This window comes from Euleptes europaea, chromosome 14 (genome assembly GCF_029931775.1).
Source record: "Euleptes europaea isolate rEulEur1 chromosome 14, rEulEur1.hap1, whole genome shotgun sequence".
Taxonomy (NCBI): domain Eukaryota; kingdom Metazoa; phylum Chordata; class Lepidosauria; order Squamata; family Sphaerodactylidae; genus Euleptes; species Euleptes europaea.
The window spans coordinates 16,967,274-16,985,608 of NC_079325.1; the positions used below are offsets into that span (position 1 = coordinate 16,967,274).

Genomic DNA, 18,335 nt, shown 5'->3' on the forward strand with positions numbered 1-18,335 from the left:
AGGATTTCTTCCCCCTTTTTATATTAAACTTCCCTCCCCCCTTTGCAAATCTAGGTGCCAGGGTTGTTTTAGCAAGGAGTGGAACAGCCTGAGCATAGACAGCAACCTTACCATTTTCTGGCCCTGCCATTTTCTCATTGGAAAAAGCCCCTCTGAAGCGGCTTTTGCCCTAGCTAAGGAAATGTACAGATATCTCTCATTTCTCCCCATTGAGGGGGGCATTCAGAGGTGGCTTTTTTCAATAAGAAAGGCAGGAGAGGGAAGAAGAAGAATTGGTTTTTATATGCCAACTTTCTCTACCACTTAAGGAAGAATCAAACCGGCTTACAATCACCTTCCCTTCCCCTCCCCACAACAGACACCCTGTGAGGTAGGTGGGGCTGAGAGAGCTCTAAGAGAGCTGTGACTTGCCCAAAGTAACCCAGCTGGCTTCATGTGTAGGAGCGGGGAAACAAATCCAGGTCACCAGAGTAGCCTCCGCCGCTCATGTGGAGGAGTGGGGAATCAAACCTGGTTCTCCAGATTAGATTCCACCCCTCCAAACCACCCCTCTTAACCACTGCACCATGCTGGAAAGGGTAAAAAATTTCCCTGGAGAGCCAGTGTTTGACCAGGTTTCCCAGCACTGTTTGACTAGGTTTCACTAAACCACCCAGTAAATTTAAAATATGTATAAGGCATATTTTAAAATTACACAGCAAAGAGGAAAGTGTTTCTTGTTGTGCGGTGGGGGGAGAAATGATTTGCATGTGATTTGCATATTTCCTATCTGTTCTTTAATGTCACTTCTTAATTTTTGTGTGTACGCCTGTGAAGCAAATTCCTCAACTGTAAACAACGTGGCAGGCAGAGTATTTAATAACAGCCAAATTGATTTCTCATTACTAGGTCACTTCTTAACGTTTTGTATCACTGGACCGATACGCATTTCTCTTATTGTGTTAAATAATAGCCAAGTCCGTAGCTGATGATTGATGCCTTCTGCCATATTAATTCCACGCGGGCCCCTCATCTCTGAATAAGAAATCTTTAACTGTCGCCCTCTCATAACAAGCAATTTCTGCGTAATGGCTTCTCTTTGTTTGCGGTGATAGACAGGTAGACAAGAGTGGGAAACGAAAGCGAGAGTTTTCAGTATGTGAGCAAAAACGGAGCCTGCCTGCCTGCTTGCAGAGCCGAGCTTCTTTTCAGCCTTCTGCCCCCACCCGCGGATACCTTCCCTCTGAAGATCTGGTTAACACGTGCATGTTTTGCACTTAAAGGGCCTAACTGCATGCTACATTTTCCCAAGGGATGTCCCTAGGTTGCGTGGAAAAGTGTGTTCTGCAGGCATGCAAAGGCACAATCCAGATAGAAAGTGCAGCATGCAGAGAAAGGGGGTATACTCCTTCCCCCTCCCCCCCTGCACCATTTCCCTGGCCTAAAACAGCCCAGGTAGGCACAGGGGAGGGTGCTTGTCTCATTGGGAACTGTGTATGTATTGGCGAGCTACACGTTACTTTCCAAAACAGAGCAAATAGCTGTCCCTAGGGCTGTTTCAGTTTGGAAAAATGTGTGTCACTGTCTCAGTCCAAAACTGGCATTCCATGTGTGGGCATTGAGGAGAACCTGCTATACGTGCCTGACTGTTACACAGGGTGGGGATCCCAGATCCAGACTGTGTGCACTCTGTAATGTATGAATCAGCTTGTATACCCTACAGGAAGACTCTGAGCAAACGTGGGTGTCTAGTACAACGGTTGGACTTTATAAGACTACCTGTGTCCTAAGAGAAAGTGACTCTCCTGGGGAGTTCATGAAAAAAAAAGTCTGTCAGTTGCTCTTGCCCTGAATCCTACTGAGCAAAATTTGAAGCTTTCCTCCACCCTAAGCAGCCCTTTCCCCCCATTTGAGTGGTTCTTCCTCCAACTTCTGACATTCCTCCAGCCTTACTTCCTCCTACATACCATTACATAGGATGGCCAGAAAGAACTTCCGAGTTCAGAGGCAGTATACCTCTGAAAGCTAGATGCTGGTGACAAAAAGAAAGAGGGCTTCTGCTTTCACATTCTGTTTGTAAGCACCCCAGAAACCACTGAATGGCCACCAATGAAAACACAATGTTGGATTAGATGGACATTTGGGCCGAACCATCAGGTGTTTTCTTCCATGCTTTACATGGTGGTAGAAAGTGCTGTTAAGTCGCAGCTGATCCTGTAGGGTTTTCAAGGCCAGAGATGTTCAGAGGCGTTTAGCAACCCTGGACTTCCTTGGAGGTCTCCCATCCAAGTACTAACTACTGCTGACCCTGCTTAGCAGCCAGGATCTGATGAGACTGGGCTAACCTGGGCCATCGAGGTCAGAGTCTTTGTGTGTGTGTAAAGTGCTGTCAAGTCTCAGATGACTTGACCCAGTAGGGTTTTCAAGGCAAGAGACTAACAGAGGTGGTTTGCCAGTGCCTGCCTCTGCATAGCAACCCTGGTATTCCTTGGTGGTCTCCCATCCAAGTACTAGCCAGGACTGACCCTGCTTAGCTTCTGAGATCTGATGAGATCAGGCTAGCCTGGGCCATCCAGGTGAGGGCTCAGAGCCTTTACATGGTACGAAGTGGTTTTTCATAGAATCAAACGATTCTCTAATCTTCTTTTGGTAAGAATGTTGTGCACATTCCGTATTAGCTGTGATGTGAAACCTTCCACCCATAATTTAGTCACTCGTTGAAATTCTTTCCATCCTTTTGGATGAGGCAGGTGATAGCTCAGATTAAAGGTGTGTGTGTTGACACATTCACTGCTGCCCGCAGTTCCCGGGCAGTGCATCTCCAGGTAATCAATTAATACTTGCCTTTAATTGACTATTTAATTACGCGTTACTAAACAAGCTGATGGATATGAGTCCCATCACCTGCAGCTACGATGGCAGAAAAGAGGCAAATTGTGATCTGTCATGCAGGAGGCTTTTAAGATGCTGCAAAGATCAATTTTGGAGCGGGAGGAGGGGATGGGACTTGACAGAAGCCGTGCAGCCCTGGAGGAATGAGAGCAACCTCTCCGCTTGAACAAGATTGAAAATGCTCCAGCATTCTTCCTGTTGGGCCTATTTGAGAAATAGCAGGAAGGGGCACCGTGAAAGCGTGTGATTGGTAAGAGAGGCCAAAAGGAAATGCAATGTCTGGAGAAATGATTAGGAACTGAAAAGGGTATTCTGGTTTAAAGATGTCGAGAAAGAGTGTTTCATTGGCCTTTGTTGTGTACACCATCACTCTCCAATTCACATGAACACGTGAAGCTGCCTTATACTGAATCAGACCCTTAGTCCATCAAAGTCAGTATTGTCTACTCAGACCGGCAGCGGCTCTCCAGGGTCTCAGGCAGGGGTCTTTCACATCACCTACTTGCCTGGTCCCTTGAACTGGAGATGCCGGGGATTGAACCTGGGACCTTCTGCATGCCAAGCAGATGTTCTACCACTGAGCCACAGCCCTTCCCCAATTCGTAGTTGGTTGTGACAAAACAGTGTTCAGGCCTGCGCCAGGAATTAGCACAATGTCAAATTAACTAACTGGTGAGTTTTATCATGGAAAATTGGCACTTGCCTGTCCACATGCATTCTCTATGTCGGCTCCTACATTGTGGAATGGTCTACATGCCCAGAGATTATTAGGAAGGCCCTCTCTCTTCTGTCATTTTGCAAAATGTGCAAAACAGATTGTTTCAGGAGGGCATTCTGGTAGAAGTAGCAAAGCTGCAGTGAAATGAGAGCCAGTGTATTGGGCAGAGTGGTGGACAAGGACCCTGGCTGACCCAGGTTCGAATCCCTACTTCTGCCGTGGAACCTTGCTGGATGACCTTGGGCCCATCACAAACTCAGCTTGGCCTACCTCACAGGATTGTTGTGAGAAAATGAAGGCGGGGAGAATGATGTTCTAAGCCACCTTTGAGTCCCAACTGGGGAGAAAAGCGAGATATAAATAAATAAATGCCATGCAAATACAAATGTAGCTTTTATTAGGGATCAAGTCTTTCACACACCGATTGTCTTGCTACCTTAAACAGATATATTTACATGCATTCTGCCCCTTCCCCATTCTACAATCCCAGCCCAACTGCATTATTTTGTCTGACTGGGTATCTTTGTTGTTAGCTCCATATGTTTCTGTATTTTGTAATACGCTTAACCGATTGACTGAAAGTTTTTTTTTTATCACATTGTAATCCGCCTTGGGTTCCAGTGAAAAAGGCAGATTATCAATTAAAATAATAAATGAAAATGTGATAAAACAAAATAAATAGAAAAGAGCATAGTAGCGCACAGGAGTTCACTGCTTAGGTGAGCGGACCCTTGCTCAAGCAGCATTTTTATGCAGGCAGGACATCCAAGAGTGGATTGTTGTGAAGAAGGACAAAGTCCTTTGGTCTGCACGTTAACATTTGCAGAAAAGGTGACAATGCTGGTTCGTTTCCAACAAAAAGAGGTACTAGGGCTCAGGTAGGGTTGCCAAGTGCCCGGTGGTGGTGGGTAAAATCCTGCCGATCCACCATGCTGCCCACCAGCCAGCTGATGGGCGGCGGGCACTCTGTACGCGCGTGCACGTGCACACGTCACTTTTGGGTAAACCCGAAAGTGACGCGGACGCTCTGGCAATCTTGGATAAAACTCTTTGGAAACCATAGAGTTTTAGCCAAGATGGCTAGAGCATCCGTGTCGCTTCTGGGTACACCCAGGAGTGACGAAGGCACATGGCTAGAGAATCCGTGTCGTTTCTGGGTATACCCAGGAGTGACGAAGGCACATTGCATCAGGCGCACTCGTTGCATCAGGTGCGTGCGTGCATCCCGTGCCGCAGCCATGGTCCCAGAAAGTTCCCGCCGGTGGAGCTACGGGGCTTGCAAGCCTAGGCTCAGGCCTGTATGAGAACAATGGGATAAGCCCTGTAAGCCTACACCCTTAATGATAAGGGTATACTAGAGGTTGGGTACACTGTGTTGTTCTTTGCTGAATAAAACGTGCTCTGTACATGCTCAGAATCACTTTTCTTAACATAAACCAAAATTCAGCTCCGGTAGTGAAAAAAAGTTTCAGGATTTATCTCTAGTAAAAACAAACAGCACCCTATGCAGGGCCCCGTTTTTCTATGTGCTTTGGGTTTGGTTTCTTACACAGTGGAGAAACCCATATATTTATATTTCTGTACAGTCTGTGCAGTTTTATTTGATCCTGAATTGAATCTGCAGTAAGTACCTTAATATTGTGCCCATAGACAACACAAAGTTTGTGTGTGTGTGTGTGCGCGCGCGCGCAAATAAAAACATGCACAGTGTTACAGTATTTTCTTTAGTAATTTATGCAAAGTAAAAGAAATACAGCATTGGGTAACTGATCCTGAAATTAACGTTGGTCCATATATAGATACATCAAGATCCTCCCACATTCCTCTAACCCTCATTTCTGAATCTTGAAATGTTTTCCACCTAAAATGGCTGTTGGTTCAAAATGTATTTTTGCCTACTGCTGCTGCTACTGAAGGAAATGGTATTTAATTGCGATAACAACAGTACCCATTGTTATGCTGTTATTTTTCTATTCTGTGTTTTTCTTAAAGTGACATCAGATCGTATTCCACCCATCATTCGCCGAGGGCCAACCAATCAAACTCTTGCTCTAGATTCTACAGCCCAGCTGCAGTGTCATGTGACCGGAAACCCCCTGCCCAGCATCCAGTGGCTAAAAGATGGGCAAAGGATTGTGGGCAGCGACCCGAGAGTCAGTCTGTTAGACAATGGAACTCTACAGATTACAAACCTACAGGTATGTTGGCCTCCTTCCAATTCTAGCCAGAGCGTGTGAAATCAGAAAATGTTGTCTCTTGCAACAGCAAACCTGCTGTGTTCTTCATAATGCCGACGCACCCACCTCCCCGCAAAAATGGCAAGTAGAAGAAGTAGTAGGGCTGTGGCTCGGGTAGAACATCTGCTTTGCAGGCAGAAGGTCCCAGGTTCAATACCCACCATCTGCAGTTAACAGGATCAGGGTGATGCAGAAGACCTCTGGAGAGCTGTTACACACATGTACACATGAAGCTGCCTTATACTGAATCAGACCCTTGGTCCATCAAAGACAGTATTGTCTACTCAGACCGGCAGCGGCTCTCCAGGTTCTCAGGGTCTGAGGCAGAGGTCTTTCACATCACCTACTTGCCTAGTCCCTTTAATTGGAGATGCCGGGGATTGAACCTGGGACCTTCTGCTTGCAAAGCAGATGCTCTATCACTGAGCCACAGCTCCTCCCCAGTCAGAGCAGGCAATACTGTTGCCCAGTCAGAGCAGGCCATACCTGGATACACCAATGGTCTGCCTCTTTAAAAGGCAGCTTTAGGTGTTAATCTGCTTTCTTGGTATTGTACTGCTTGCTATTAAGAACATTTGGCTGTGAATCTGTGATGAGGTGCATTAGGAAGCTCGCAGACCTCATAGCTGAATGGTTTCGTCTGGGCTTAGATCAGACAAATCTGTTGTGGGATTCATAGGATAGTTGCTGTGCAGGTGTCCCTTAGCAGTATGATGAAGTTGACTGATACGTGCCCCCTTCAGCCTCATATAGGCACACAGGATGGGGTCCCTTGCTTATTTAGTACAAGTGCATCTGCGCATGACCCTGTTGTCTGTGAAATATAGATACTTTGCCATGAAACTAGAGGGGGGGAAATGCCAACTCCCAGATTCAAGCAAACGAAAGTGAGGGGATGGATTCCACAAGCTACCTGAGGTAATCAGGTAAAAAGGCCTGTGTACTAGTGCGCTTTCCAGAAAACTGATTTAGAAGAGGGTGGCATGAATTGGCCCAGCTGTCATTATATAGCCTTGTCTCTCTTTTCTAGCATTTAAAGCAGGCCCTAAAGAACCAAACTTCATGTTACACATCACCATTTCCCACACAGACATTGCCCCTTCACTGAACTGTTGTTAGCCCCACTAAGGAAAAAGACAGGTCCAAGTCAAATGTCTGTCTTTTTTCCCTACTGCAGCTAATAGCAGCTAACCAGGTTGCATTTTCTGTCAGAAGATGGCGCGGAAGGAGAGAGTTAGGTAAAGATAATCCCTTGGGCAAGCACCGGATCATTACTGACCCATGAGGTGACGTCACATCCTGACTTTTACTAGGCAGACTATGTTTATGGGATGGTTTGGCATTGGCTTCCCCAGTCATCTACACTTTCTCCCCAGCAAGCTGGGTCTTCATTTTACCGACCTCGGAAGGATGGAAGGCTGAGTCAACCTTGAGCCAGCTAACTCAAACTGACTTCCATTTGGATCGAACTCAGGGTGCGAGCAGAGCTTTGACTGCAATACTGCAGCTTACCACTCTGCGCCATGGGGCTCCTTTAAGGAGAGAATTACCTCTTCTAAGTCATTCCCTCCAAACACGCACACCTGCTGAAAAAAAAAACACCTAAATTGTTTCCTGGGGAATCTGATCACCAATTCAGGGGAGGGGCTGTGGCTCAGTGGTAGAGCATTTGCTTGGCATGCAGAAGGTCCCAGGTTCAGTCCCTGGCCTCTCCAGTTAAAGGGACTAGGCAAGTAGGTGATGTGAAAGACCTCTGCCTGAGACTCTGAAGAGCCGCTGCTGGTCTGAGTAGACAATACTGACTTTGATGGGCTAAGGGTCTGATTCAGTATAAGGCAGCTTCATGTGTGCAATCTGATCACAGAGCGCAAATTACTCTCCCAACATTGTTTCAGTGTGCAGGGTGGTGGTGGAGTAGGAGCCCCTCCTCCCATTTTGCTGTTCTTCCAAGCCCGATCATGCTTCCGGAGACTTTAAGAATGCCTTTTCCAGCTGCTGCTGTGTGGCTGTGGGGAAAGTGAGCTGGGTCCAGGGATGCCAGCATCAAAGAATTTAATGTGTAGTTTGGCCGGTAGAGTAGCAGCAGACCAGTTCACATAATCACCTGTTACGTGATGAAATCAACATAAACTGACTGGATGTTGGGAGTTTTTTTCATTCCACCTAGTTTCTTGAACTAATTTTGGGAGCACTTGAACATGTGTCCAGCTCACAATTCATTCTGCATCTGGGTAAATTCGAGTCTCTCTAGGGAGCACGCAGGCAGCAAGCACGTGAATTCCACAACATAGTTAGGAATTGAATTGCTTGCTTTCATAATTGCGGCAAATTGCTAAGTAATGAAATTACTTGATAAAAAAAGAGCCTGTAATTGCCTGATTCAGAACTGAATAGGAATTGTTAAACTCTCCTAAAAGCAGTCCAGAGAACAGCCCGGGCGACTGTGTGCTTATTAAGAAATTAATGTTGTTAACTGGCAGTCGGCCGTTTCTTTGTGTGCGTTTTCAGTGGCTACAAACAGACGAGTGCCATTTTCTTACTTTTGACAAAGTAAATATTAATAAACAAAGAGCCAAGCACACGAGCCAAATTTCAGTCCCTTTGTGATAGAGCCTAAATACACTTTGCAGTGAATTCCATTGTGGTCAAGGTTATATGCAATTTGCCGAGAAGAGCTTGACGGTAATTAACCCTCTGTATGAGCAAGCCTCTCAAAGCCATGGTTCTCTTTCATGTTCAGCTTCTCCAGTGACACATCTTCAGTCTTCTTCCAAAGAATTAAGAAGCTGTCAGCATCTCGTTGTAAATGTCTTTTAAATAAAGCCACAGTACCATTGCTGATGTTCACATGCAAACAATGACCGCGTCTCTCCCAGAATGATGTGCTTTGACATTGGCAGGAGATGTCTTCCATTTTAGAACCATCTCCTGATTGACCTGCACACGGTTGGGAGAGCTGGCTTGAGACCTCTGTCGAGCACTCTGCTGGCTAAAAAATTCACCTCTCATATTTCTGACCATGAGGTGCCCCTCCATAAATTCTTACTTTGGTTTCTTGGCCATTTCTAGATCCAGCAGAGACTCCTTGTCTTTAGTGTCAAAGACCTCACCGTTCCTGCCACTACCTCACCTTTGGTCTTTTATTAAGGATTTCCTACCTTATTGAATCTGAGGGCATTTGGGGAATTGTGAAAATAGATAGTCTCTAGGCCATCAAATGGGCTGCCAAGGGTAAGGGAGGAACCCATGGGTTGGACTAGATGGCCTGTATGGCACCTTCCAACTCTGTGGTTCAATCACAAAATGGCTTTCGTGAAAACTCAGACCAATCTCAAAATGTTGAGAGGTTCCTCAAAATGTTAGGAGCTTCCAGGCTAAGCCCTTTCCTGTGATGGACGCAGCTGTTTCCAGATGTGTACTTCCTGCAAGCACAAAAGTGATACTTCCTGGGTTCTTCTGAACCACCTCCTGCTCCCAGTGAAGTGGAGGAAAGCCAGGATCAGCTCTTTGTTTTGGGGATGAGATGGTTCAGGGAAGAAATAAGCGGGTGCCAGGAAGCCCATTGGCACATGCCTTGGTACCCATAGGCACCACATTGAGGATTGCTGCACTACATCCTTACCCATCACCTGCATTCCTCCAACTCCACCATCCTCAAACTTCTTAAGATCTGCTCACTCATAAAATTCTGCCTTTTCTGCCTTGCTGGCTGTTATGCCTGGAACCCAGATCACCTGCACAATGTCACATTTCCTTTGTGTCCTCCTCAAAAACCTGCCTGGTTCATGTTGGCCTTGATGCAACCCCCTTACCTAAGCTTCTCCTCCATAAACATGTCCACTCCCCTCTTAAAGCCTTCCAAGTTGGCAGCCATCACCACCTCCTGGGGCAGGGAGTTCCACAATTGAACTGTGTGTTGTGTGAAGAAATACTTCCTTTTATCTGTTTTAAATCTCTCACCCTCCAGCTTCAGCAGATGACCCTGCGTTCTGCTATTATGAGAGAGGGATAAAAGCTTCTTCCTGTCCACTCTCTCCATACCATGCATAATTTTATAGACCTCTATCATGTCTCCCCTTAACCACCTTCTTTCCAACTAAACAGCCCTAAGTGTTTTAACCGCTCCTCATAGGGCAGTTGCTGTAGTCTCCTGATCATTTTGGTTGCCCTTTTCTGCACCTTCTCAAGCTCTGCAATATCCTTTTAGAGGTGTGACCAGAACTGTACACCGTATTCCAAGTGTGGTCTCACCATAGATTTGTACAAGGGCAGTATGATAGTAGCAGTTTTATTCTCTAAAAAGAATGGCTTGGGGTGTGAGCAATAAATAAAAATACAAATGTGAAGATCCTTGCATGAGAAACGCTACAGAATTAGTCTTCTAGGGCTGAGAATCCTCACAATTCTCATGCAAGGGGCTTGCATTAGCCCAAAGGGATTTGTATGCATTGCAAGGCTTTATATGAATCAGGGGTAGGAAGAGCAAGTAAAAATTGTGGCAATAAGAAACACGTCAAGTTCACATCATCATTCGCATCAAGTATCTTTGCAACGGCTCAGTAAAGTAGGCCAAAATCTGTATTGTAAATGCAGAACTTGGACTGAAAGATCTGAATTTTAGTTACCAGGCCTGCCTGGCCTCATTCCCCCCCCCCCCCCATTCTATGCCTTTCTCGTTTTCCCTTTGTCAACTAGTCTTCAAAAGTCACATCTCTTTGAAAACTTGGAACCTCTGCAACACAGGGCATTGTGTATAATAAGTACTTGTCTAGCAAAGCATTAGATTTGCATAATTTAGCTCTGGGGATTTGGGTATTCTTGGTGCATAAATTTTGGCCTGGGGAGTGTGGAAGCCTGAGTTACAGAGGCAAGGAGAACCTCTTGAGGCCGAGGATCTGAGGCAGAGGCTTTGCTGGTTTAGTCCATAGCTCTCTCTGCAATCCTGATCATGGCGGGTCCGGCAGCCTGCCCCTTCTCCGCACCCGAACTGGATCCACCGTCGGGGTAACGTGGAGGTTATTCATGAATTACTTATCAAAACACAGAACTCACGCTAAACATTTGTTTAAAAATTGATGCCTGCAGTCAGCAGGGAGTGAAATATTTCACGTTGATTTTGTGCCTTCATTGTGTCAGAGTCAGGAGGTTAATGCATCAGCCGGGTCCCAGTGTGCCTAATAGCATCATTTTATAGCAGTTGTGGCTCTTTGCCCAGGAAAAAATTGGAGCTGTCAGGTGGATTGGAGGACTAGTATGAGTTAATGGTCCCCAAGGATGGGCCGCCTCATCAGGCCACTCTGATTCATGGGGGAAAGTGGGGCAGCGGCTCCTGAGCCTCAGCTTAGAGCCCACCTGGTGGGGACATTAAAGCGATCCCCACCCTCCCCTATATAATGGCCATCAGCATAGCAAACTACAAGACTGTTGCCTGCCTGCAGCATGGGGGACAGGTCCCTACCGAGATGCCAGCTTCCTTGTCCTGTCTCAAGCCCCTCGGAGAAAGGCTAAGTTAGAACCTTTCACTCCGCAAGTTTTATTTAATTAATCATTTAACATATTTCTGCACAACCTCCTGATTGTATGCTGCCTTCCTGAGGCAGTGTACAATTAAAAAAATACAGTTACAATTAGGAGGAGGAGAAGGACTTTCTCTACCATTTAAGAGAGACTCAGACTGGCTTACAATCACCTTCCCCCTCCCCACACCAGACACCTTGTGAGGTAGGTGGGTCTAAGAGATTTCAGAGAGAACTGTTACTAGCCCAAGGTCACCCAACTAGCTTTATCTGTAGGACTGGGGAAACCAACCCGGCTCACCAGATTAGCCTCCGCCGCTCATGTGGAGGAGTGGGAATCAAACCCGGTTCTCCAGATTAGAGTCTGCCGCTCATGTGGAGGAGTGGGGAATCAAACCCAGTTCTTCAGGTTAGAGACTGCCGCTCATGTGGAGGAGTGGGGAATCAAACCCGGTTCTCCAGATTAGAGTCCACCTCTTCAAACCACCGCTCTTAACCACTACACCACACTGGCTGTCCTTCGTGCATAGGGGCATTGGGGTTTGTCCTACACCAATCGGCATCCGTTATCCCACATCCTGATTTGTCACATGTACTGGAACTAAGCATAGGTCTCCATTTTTGGGGCAAGCCATGGCTTTCCCCTCTCCCCCACCCCAAGAAAAGGATCCATATAACATACCATCTAAATATGGGACATGAAAATAGAATCATAGAAATGGAAGGGGCCATACAGGCCATCTAATCCAATCCCCTGCTCAATGCAAGATCAGCCTAAGGCATCCCTGACAACTCCCAGAGTTCCTTACACCATTGTTGGAAATTAACCATATCCTCCTTTCTGCATGTTTCAGGTTTCAGACTCCGGACTGTATGTTTGCGTTGCAACAAGTTCCACCGGTGAGACGACGTGGAGTGGGTTTCTGGCAGTGCAAGGTCAGTAGCGCTTCAGGAAGGGCAATTGTTGGGGCAGGCACATATGCATCAGAATTATGGCTACACTGTTTAGCCCCATCAGGGCTGGTGGGTCTAAAAAAAGTATGAAAGAGTCTGGGCTGCTCACCCTCCCGGACTCCTCCCAACAGGAAGTGGAAGTCCTCCCAACAGGAAGTGGAAGTCTTCAAAGATACTTGTGATGTAGGTACTGGAGGTGTTCTCATAGGAGGGGCACCCAGAGGAGGCATCGGAGCTTTTTAACTTTTGGCTTCATTGGTAGAACCGGGGCCCAAACAAGTGTGAAAAACCCAGCGTTCCTCACCCTCCAGTGGTCTTCCCAGCTGGAAATAGGAGATTGTGCCCAAGCCCCCTTTGACATTACAGGGGTCACCAGTACAGTCTCCTATTTTCCCATGAAGAGTGCCTGGAGGAGGTAGCAGATCATGAGATCCTCTTGCACTCTGCCTTCTTTTTCAGTTGAGAAATGGGATATCGACCCAACCCAGCATTTTCAATTGGCAGAGGATCCTTGGTTGGGCAATGGCCCTCGGCAGACACCCGATCATTCCCAATGTTGGATGGAAAACCATAGGCATATTTCTTGCTTGCTTGCTTGCTTTCTTCCCTTGCATTTTCTTGAAAAGAGCTATCATTTACAGTGCAACCCTAAGCAGAGTTATGCCCGTCTCCACTCATTGACTTCCATGGACTTAGAAGAGTTTATCTCTGTTTAGGATTACACTGGGAGCCTCACACCCACCCACTAAGGTAGCTTAGGCTAAGAGACAGATGGCCACACCACAATTGAATAAGAGCATCTGCTTGGCCCACAGAAGGTCCCAAGTTCAATCCCTGGTTAGGAATTTAAGGCTGGCAGGACTGGGGAAGACCTTTCTCTGCCCAAGACCCAAGAGAGCTTTTACCAGACAGAATAGACATGACACGGCTAAATCCACAAAAGCCTGCCTTTGTAAACAAAAACAAAAAAAAAGCAGTTTACAGTTTTTATCAGGGATTTTAATTTGGGTTTCCGATATCTAGATCTCTCAGCTGCTGTGATTGGCAAGAATCATAGCAGAGGTTAAAAGTTACCCTCTACCCTGCAGCTCTCCAAGGGTCTCAGGCTGAGGCCTTTGCCAGCCTTTAGACATGCAAAGTGTTGAGCCGGGGTTTCTCCCTTGGTAACCAAGGGTCAAGTCTGATGTTGTTGTTTTTCCCTATTTGCATCTCTCGGGACAGCACTTAAGCAGACCCAAGTATGCATCACTATTCAGCGCAAAATCTGTTCTCTACCAACCACCTCTAGCTCCCTCGCGAGTGGTTGGCCTCCTAGCCAAAGTGGAGAGGATACATTTCTGGCTGACTGGGGGACTTACGAAATCACAGCTTAAAACCTGAGCTCGCCCGTGTCTCCAGGAGAGCGATTCCTGCTGCCCTCAGCCGAGCCTCTCATGGCTTCCTGTCTGAGAATGGCTCATTGAAAACGCAACAAGCCACATTCTGCTTTCTGCCCCAGCGAGCACATTCCTGGCAGTCAGGGCTGGGCCCAGGCGGTCAAATGTGAAACCACCTCAAGGAATAACGTTGTTGACACAAAGATGTGGTGGTGAGCTGGGGCCTCCCGGACCCCACACAGGGTTTTATAGACTTTTCTTTTAAAATAAAGAGCTCTCCTTCAGCCGAGATGGGTTTTGGAAAACAAACAGCCCGGCGAATAAGAAAACCCACGGTCCCCACAGATTCCGTATTCCTCCAAAGTCTTTGAGACCAGAATTCATTTACAGACCAGTTGGTCATGAGACCTATACTGAGACTGACCTGTCCTTGAGGCTAACCACAGGACCTTCTCTCCTGTCAGCTGTGGGTATGGATCTTTCCTGTCGATCTATTTATGAGGTTATATTTAATTATTTTTGAAGAGCTGTATCTTGTGACTCTCTGTAGCCAACTCTCAGGACAGCTTCGAATTGCATAAAAAGGCAGAGCGCTTACTTGAACCTGGGGTTTCCCCAGTCCACACCGGCTCTCAAAACTGTCACCATCTCACCATTTTCTTCAACATTTGTTTCTTTAGAAAATGGGGCTGACCTCCAGACGCAGGTCCCAGAGCCAAGCCTTCTCCCAGGGCCGCCATCTGCACCTCTGGTCACGGATGTCACTAAGAACAGCGTCGCTTTGATTTGGAAACCAAGCCCAGTGAGCGGAGGAGCCTCAGTCAGTTCGTACATCATTGAAGCATTCAGGTAACTCTTGGGTTGCAAGAAAGTTGTTCTTCCAAGGGTCCCTGGGCACAAAGCAGAGATGGGTTGAAGGTGAAGAAAAACAGTCCAGTAGGTACAGTGTGAGATTGTAGGGCAGAACGAGATGCTCTTTTGCCTTGCTTTTTATGTGGGCCACAGAAACAAAGTCTCATTCTCCTGGTTCAGTTCAAGGCACCAGAAGTCATTTACCCTATACATGAGCTTCCAGAGCCTGCCAATTTCTGAAGAAATTATTGGGCGGCCATTCCTTAGATAATCTTGTATGCTATCTCCCAAATTACACATCACCTCCCAATGAGAAGTTTTCTTCTAGCCCTGCTGGGTTTCCTGGGTTGCTTACTTATTTATTTAGAAAATATATATCCCGCCTCTCCAGGGATCTGTCCAAGGCAGATTTATACCTTCTCCCAAATTTCCTTTGTTTGATACACAGTAAGAGAAAAGTACATTGACGAGTGTTGTAAATATGTAGAAGCGGTGAGCCTGAATATATATATAGAGAGAGGGGGAGAAACAGAGAGCAAGATACAAAAAGGAGGTAGGAGGTAAACCTTTGGAAATGAGCCAGCCCCGCTGTGTCTTTGCAGCACCGACTATCTCAATTATAACTCCTAAACAATCTCTCTCAAAATGTCACTCTGTGTGCGTCGCAATTCCTGCTGTGGTCCCATTGAACAAAATGCAGGATGTGGCTCCGTGGCAAGTGTGATCCTAGAGTTGCTCGTGCTGTTCGTTATATGCATCTTCAATCGATACAATTTTTTTCAAACAAATCAGGATGTAAGGTTTCCAAAGCAATGCTGAATTACTTTTTATACATCCAAGAGCAAAGAAGCTATTGCCACCATCCGGAGGGCCCTCCGCCTCACCTCCCTTCTCGGCCCTTAAGTTACTTTGGTTCACTTGTGTGTGAGTGCAGATACGCGCGCACGTACCCTTTCCCATCATCCATTCTGATGTTTTGCTACCTGCTGGATTGTGGAGCTGGAACTGAACTCAGCTACAGCCACATGCCACAACTGGCAGGCTTCAGCATTGCAACAATGTAAGGTAATGAGGCCTGTGGTGCAGAATGGTAAGCTGCAGTACTGCAGTCAGAAAGCTATGCTCATGACCTGTGTTCACTCCCTACAGGAGTCAGTTTCAGGTAGCCGGCTCAAGGTGGACTCAGCCTTCCATCCTTCCGAGGTCGGTAAAATGAGCACCCAGCTTGCTGGGGGTAAAGTGTAGACGACTGGGGAAGGCAGTGGCGAACCACCCCGTAAACATAGTCTGCCTGGTAAACGTCAGGATGTGATGTCACCCCATGGGTCAGGAATGACCTGGTGCTTGTGCAGGGGACTACCTTTACCTTAAGGTAATGAGGAGAGCTGATTGGCTGGACCAGCAGCTCCCCCCACTGTAGTCCCCTTCATTATTACTACACTTTAGATCCCAATATTTAGTTAAGATTTCTAACCATAACCTCAAAGCAGCTTTTACATCTTTATTCTTTGAGGCCATGCCAATGGCCCTTTTGGCCGGCCTGTGTAAGTAAATTCCTAAGGACCAACGCATATGTATCTGTGACATGAGACTGCAGGAGGATTTACCCCATTACATACTTGATTGCCTACTTTATGTACAGCCTAGGACTAAGTTTCTCGCTGGGATATTATCTGGCATAAATTTCCATTCTGAGAAGGAGAAAGTTATATTCCTGCTTTCAGACTCTGATACATCACTGTACGCCCTGGCAGCAAGGAAAATAAGGGCCAAAGTTGATACTTCAAGAGCAGATTTCCAAAAATGATTTTATCTGTGGATGATGAACGTATTGAACACATGAAGTTGCTTATACTGAATCAGACCCTTGGTCCATCAAAGTCAGTATTATCTACGCAGACTGGCTGTGGCTCTCCTGGGTCTCAGGCAGAAGTCATTCACATCACCTACTTGCCTAGTCCCTTTAAGTGGAGCTGCCGGGGATTGAACCTGGGACCTTCTGCATGCCCAGCAGATGCTCTACCACTGAGCCATGGCCCTTCCCATTTATTTATCATCATAAGGTTGTTAGTATTATTGTAAACTATTTTTAAAGATTTTATTCTTTTACCATGTATAATTACATTATAATGCATTATATTGACGATGTTTTGTAAAGGCCTATGGCCATATCCAAATATATTTACTTACTCTACTTACATTTTGTAGGGAAGAACGTGTTTACCCTGACGGGTTTCTACTTTGGGTTAGCAGCTTAGATGCTTGTATTTGTTGCGTATTATTATGTAGCAGCTTTGGAGCAGGGAAGGGTCTCTCAACACCTTAGAACACTTTGTTTCAGGCAAGCCAGACTTGGGTCTGTTCTGCTGCTTGTTATCCTGGGACAGCAACTCTCACGAATCCCCTGTACGACGTGTAAGCTGTGAATCAAAGACTGGAGTGCGTTAAGAGTCTGCAGTTAGCTCTCAAGTATTTCATTCACTAAGCGGTCACATAAACAGTAGCTGTGGTGTTGTTTTTTACAGGTGGAGATCACAGTCCCCTAGAGAATCACGGTGACCTATAAACGACCCGCTGATAGTCAGCGGTGCGCCGTGTTCTTGTTCATGTTAGCCTGTTATCTGAAGATGACGATTCCTGAATCTTGTTTGTGTCAAGACTTCTTTGGTGTTGCAAAGCACTGAATCTTTTTCTGCTTCATCAGCCCTAGCGAGTCTGTCTGGGGCAGGGTTTTGGAGGTCATGGGAGCAGATGCAAGCAACTGGGTAAATGTTTTGCTGTCAGCACGTTCCTGGGCAGGAGGTCATCCCAGTGAATCCCTATTAAGCCCCTGTTTGTCATTCCCTGCTGACGGCACGCCTCCCAACGCCCCATGCTCAGATTCTTCCTTTCGGCAGCCAGGTTGCTGAGGTGCCCCGAGAGCAAAGGCAAACACTGCTTTCTCACGTGGCTTAAGGACTCCGGCCGACCTGCCTTGGAGCCATCTGCTTCAGAGCTGGAGATTTGTGGGGGAGCGCAGGTGTTGGGGCATTTGGGTTAGCAGTGAGAAATTTTGCAAACATCGAGGCAGTGAGGGCTGCGCTGTAAATCACTGGACAAGCTGGCGCTATTCTTGTCTTTGCGCATGGGTGTGCATTCAGCATGACAGAGATGCAGAGTTAACGTTGCCTTTAGGGAGGGAAGGCAGCTTGGTCTAGCCCGATCTCATCAGATCTCGGAAGCAAAGCAGAGTCAATACTTGAACGGGGGACTGTGCAGAGGAAGGCAATGACAAAATGCCTCTGCTTCTTACTTGCCTTGAAAGCCCCTTGCTGGGGTTGCCATAAGTCAGTTGCAACTTGATGGTGTTTATGTACATGAGAGCCAGCATGGTGTAGTGGTTAAGGTGTTGGACTAGGACCTGGGAAATCAAGGTTTGAATCCCCACTCAGGCCATGGAAGCCTGCTGGGTGAACTTGGGCCAGTCACACACTCTCAGCCCTGACCCTGGCTAGCATTTGGATGGGAGACCTCCAAGGAATACCAGGGACACAATGCAGAGGCAGGCAGTGGCAAACCACCTCCCGACGTCTCTTCCCTTGATAACCCTACAGGGTCGCCATGAGGCAGATGTGACTTGATGGCAAAAAAAATGTACATAAGTTGCCTTTAATGTATATTCTGGCAAACCAGTGTATCTCAAGCAATCTACTGTTCTAAAGTCTTCCATACCCTTGTAGAATATGTTCTGACATTCTAGCTTGGCTCAGCCCTTTGTTGCGTAATGACATGAGTCTTGCCAGAAGGGGCAGATTGGACCATCCTCTACCCC

The 18,335-nt window shown here is 46.7% G+C and overlaps 1 protein-coding gene across 13 annotated transcripts in view; it reads left to right on the top strand.

Annotated features, from left to right (window-relative positions):
• ROBO3 (roundabout guidance receptor 3) overlaps nucleotides 1–18,335 on the top strand; it is a 214,584-nt gene that overhangs the window by 172,201 nt on the left and 24,048 nt on the right. For all 13 annotated transcript variants that reach the window (XM_056860021.1, XM_056860024.1, XM_056860023.1 and 10 more), the window contains 3 exons: nucleotides 5,582–5,787; nucleotides 12,197–12,278; nucleotides 14,353–14,521. In XM_056860021.1, coding sequence (XP_056715999.1) covers nucleotides 5,582–5,787; nucleotides 12,197–12,278; nucleotides 14,353–14,521 — 457 coding nt within the window. The remainder of the gene's footprint in view (nucleotides 1–5,581; nucleotides 5,788–12,196; nucleotides 12,279–14,352; nucleotides 14,522–18,335) is intronic.